Genomic DNA, 3,668 nt, shown 5'->3' with positions numbered 1-3,668 from the left:
ACACTTCAGCATGTTATTCTTATTAAGTGAGGGTCATTTTTTAGGATTTTTTACCCAAGCAAAGTCTCTGAGAACCAGACACCTTGTCTTCTGGAGACTACAGGTAAGTTGCAGTTCTGGAAAATGGTGGTGCTGGAGACTAAAGGGTTCCTGGTGGTTTCACACCCAATTCTTCATCTTAAAGGGGTCATATGATGCGATTTCAATTTTTCCTTTCTCTTTGAAATGTTACAAGCTCTTGGTGCATAAAGAAGATCTGTAAAGTTGCAAAGACTAAAGTCTCAAATCCAAAGAGATATTAACGCACTGGATAGCTGGCCAATCAGAGCACACCTCGCTTTTCAGACCGATGAGCTTTGTAAAAATCGACGCGTTTCAGAAAGGCGGGGCATAGAGGAGAAACAATAATGTACAGTATGTGGAAAATAATGTGTTTTTTTAACCTTAAACCGCATAAACACATTTCATTACACCAAACACACAAAATAATGTTCTTTTTAGCAACATCATATGACCCATTTAATTCTTAATTCTTTTGCAGTTAACATGTCTCTTTTCTTCTCCACCTGTTTTTTTCTGACCCTACTGACCCAATGAGCATTTCGCTGTCCAATGATCATGACTTAACTTAGTATTGCATTAGTATTGCATCCTTCTCATAGGCATTTAATCATTTTTGACTTTTAGTCCAAGTTAAATCTCTTTTTTGCCTCATTTTATCTGTAAAAGAAAACCTGCTTAATAAGGAGTTTTTCACTTCCAGCCTTCATGGACAATTATGTATCACTTATAAATGATCAAATACAAAATTAATAGTAGTTATTAAGATTGATGTGGTTTGGAATTGGTAAAATGTGCTTGGAAAAAAAATATGTTCAGAATATCAACGTGCCTAATAATTATGCATGCACTGTGTATGTGTATATATATATATATATATAAAATTTTACATTTAAAATTTTTTTTTTACATACGTTAAAATATTTAATAAATAATATTTTTTTATAATTTTATAATATAGTAAAAAATTTAAAAGCCAAGATTATTTATACAAATTTTAAAGTATTTTAAAAAAGTGTAAAATATGTATGAAATATATATTTAAAAAAAATCAATTTAAAAAAATGTAATAAATAATTTTGACTTTTTAAATGTATTATATTACTTAAAAATATTATTAAATATTATTTCTTAGGTAGGCAGCTCACTAGGGTTTATAACCGAACTTTTGTCTATTTGATGCTGTTGAAATGTAAACCGTCAAAGGGGAAGTGCTGTTGGCTCATGTGACTGCTCACGTTATATTTGCCCCTCTGTGTTTCTGACTCCTGCAAGCATTTTATGTCTTCTCACCGTTTTCTTTGTCTAAAATCTGCCTGTTGGCCATATATCAACCCATTCAGAATGTGTCAGCAGTTGGATGTCGTCATTTACCTCTTTTATACCTCGAGTTCACTGCACTCATCCGTGTGTGTGTGTGTGTGTGTGTGTGTGTGTGAGTGTGTGTGTGTCCTTCCTAAAGCCAAGTAGGGCATCTCCTCTGGACTACATTAGCGTTGCTCGAGTAGACACCGTGGAAGTCACTGGCTGTTCCTAGGTTTCCGAGTGCGAGGTCGCCATGACAACAGTATGGATGCACGCTGGGAATACTTGACCCTCGTAAGAGAGCGGAGTCTGACTCCTGCCTCATCAGCCGCGCTCGGCGCATCACAACTGGGTTACGCTTGCGTAAGGAGGAGCGTTTGGCTGTTTTTTAATCGTTCATCACGACTCCGTGCTGGATTGTGACTGATTGCTGCTGTTTTCTAGTAACTGTAAGCTGTATTTCTGTCACAGCTCACTTCTGATCAAATGAAATGAGGGAAATTCAAGAGACTGATTGGAATCATTAATGTTGAAGTGAGGAAAACAGGTGGTTTGCTTATCTTACCCCTCTCTTTTGATGGTTTTAGAGCGGTTTGAGCACTTTGTCAGCTAAACTAGCTTAAACTAGACCAGCAAACCACCTCAGGCTGGTTTGTTTGTTTTTATTAATAATAATAATAATAATATAATTATTATTGTTATTATTATTATAAATAAACACTGTGCATTTTGTGCTCACTTTACAAAATAGCATTTACTTTTTCTCTTACAAAAAAGTGTATGTGTATGCAATTTCTTTAATAATAATAATAATAATAATAATAATAATGGTTTTATTATTATTATTATTATTATGGTTATGGTTTAAGCACTACACTGTTTTTGATGTTAAATATTTTGTGTGTCTCATTTTGCGGATTGTTCTGCTTATTCTATACATGTAGATTTTATTTTATAGATATAACACAGCAAAGCAAGCAGCATATATCTCATTTATTTGCTTAGTGTTATCATTATTTAGATTAATTTTTTTATTTTTTATTTTTAGTTAGTTGAAATAAAATATAAATATTAAATGACAATTTTTTTTTAAATGCTGCTTTGGCAACTAACTGAAATAAGTTTAAGTATTACAATTTTTAATGAGATTTAACTGAAAAAAAAAACCCTGAAATATTTAATTTCAATTAAAATATTTTATATTATATTTATAAATATAATAATTTAATAATTCTTAATTAGAATTTAGAAATATAAAAAATCCACAATAAAATGTAATGATTTCATCTAATATTACAATTAAAACTGGAATATGAAAATAAAAGTTAATTCAGAATATTATAAAAGTGCATAAGTACATAATTAAATAACTAAAATAACACTGCCTCAATCTAAACAAGAACATGTATGTTTCCAAAGGAAAACACACACACACACACATACATACATACAGTACATATGTGTGCGTGTAGTAGTAGTAGTTTGAGAAACCTGTTTAGAAGCGATAATTATTTCAAAGTTAAATGACACATTTCACCCGTAATTTCACAGGTGAAACATGACGATCCCACAGACGCAGGTTTTCCACTCGGCTCCTGTTGAGTTTATCAACGTAATCCTTCCATTTCCATAATGATGATTAATCCTCATGAATTTGTAGTCCTTGTTCTACCTGCTGAACTGATGTTTATATCACAGACTGAGCTCTTCTGAATGGACTCGTGTAAAAATAAACACGCAGCTGCCTGATGAATGTAGAGATGACCGTTTCATTCATGACTACATCTGTTTACGTGCCTGACTGATTGGTTTTAAACTGTTTGAATTACCCACAATCCCTCTTTAAAGAAGGAAGTAGCCTCTGTAGCCCTTATTGACCTCGAGACAGTGTATGACACTAATGAAATGTAATCTGTGTGTTTGATTGCGTTGCAGCTGAGTTTCCAGCACAAAGTGGGTGTCCTGTACTGTAAAGTGGGGCAGAGCACAGAGGAGGAGATGTACAATAATGAGAACGCCGGCCCGGCGCTGGACGAGTTCCTGGATCTGCTCGGTCAGAGAGTCCGGCTGAAGGGCTTCACCAAGTACCGAGCACAGCTGGACAACAAGAGTATGTGCTAATGCTAACACCATCAACATACAGCACAGAGCATATCAGCCTCAAACACTGGACACTCTTTTTGTTGCTTGATAGCACTTTTCCACATTTACAAAATTATATATATATATATATATATATATACACACACACTATTATTTAACTATTTATTTATTTATTATTTACTTAATTATGATAAAAATTG

The 3,668-nt window shown here is 33.4% G+C and overlaps 1 protein-coding gene across 1 annotated transcript in view; it reads left to right on the top strand.

Annotated features, from left to right (window-relative positions):
- The window catches only part of LOC107667119 (signal-induced proliferation-associated 1-like protein 2), a 156,300-nt gene that overhangs the window by 77,284 nt on the left and 75,348 nt on the right, over window positions 1–3,668 (top strand). The window contains exon 5 of the mRNA XM_016458708.1: window positions 3,301–3,475. Coding sequence (XP_016314194.1) covers window positions 3,301–3,475 — 175 coding nt within the window. The remainder of the gene's footprint in view (window positions 1–3,300; window positions 3,476–3,668) is intronic.

The sequence above is a fragment of the Sinocyclocheilus anshuiensis genome, unplaced genomic scaffold (genome assembly GCF_001515605.1).
Source record: "Sinocyclocheilus anshuiensis isolate Anshui unplaced genomic scaffold, SAMN03320099.WGS_v1.1 scaffold665, whole genome shotgun sequence".
Taxonomy (NCBI): domain Eukaryota; kingdom Metazoa; phylum Chordata; class Actinopteri; order Cypriniformes; family Cyprinidae; genus Sinocyclocheilus; species Sinocyclocheilus anshuiensis.
This window is presented reverse-complemented; position numbering and strand designations above follow the sequence as displayed.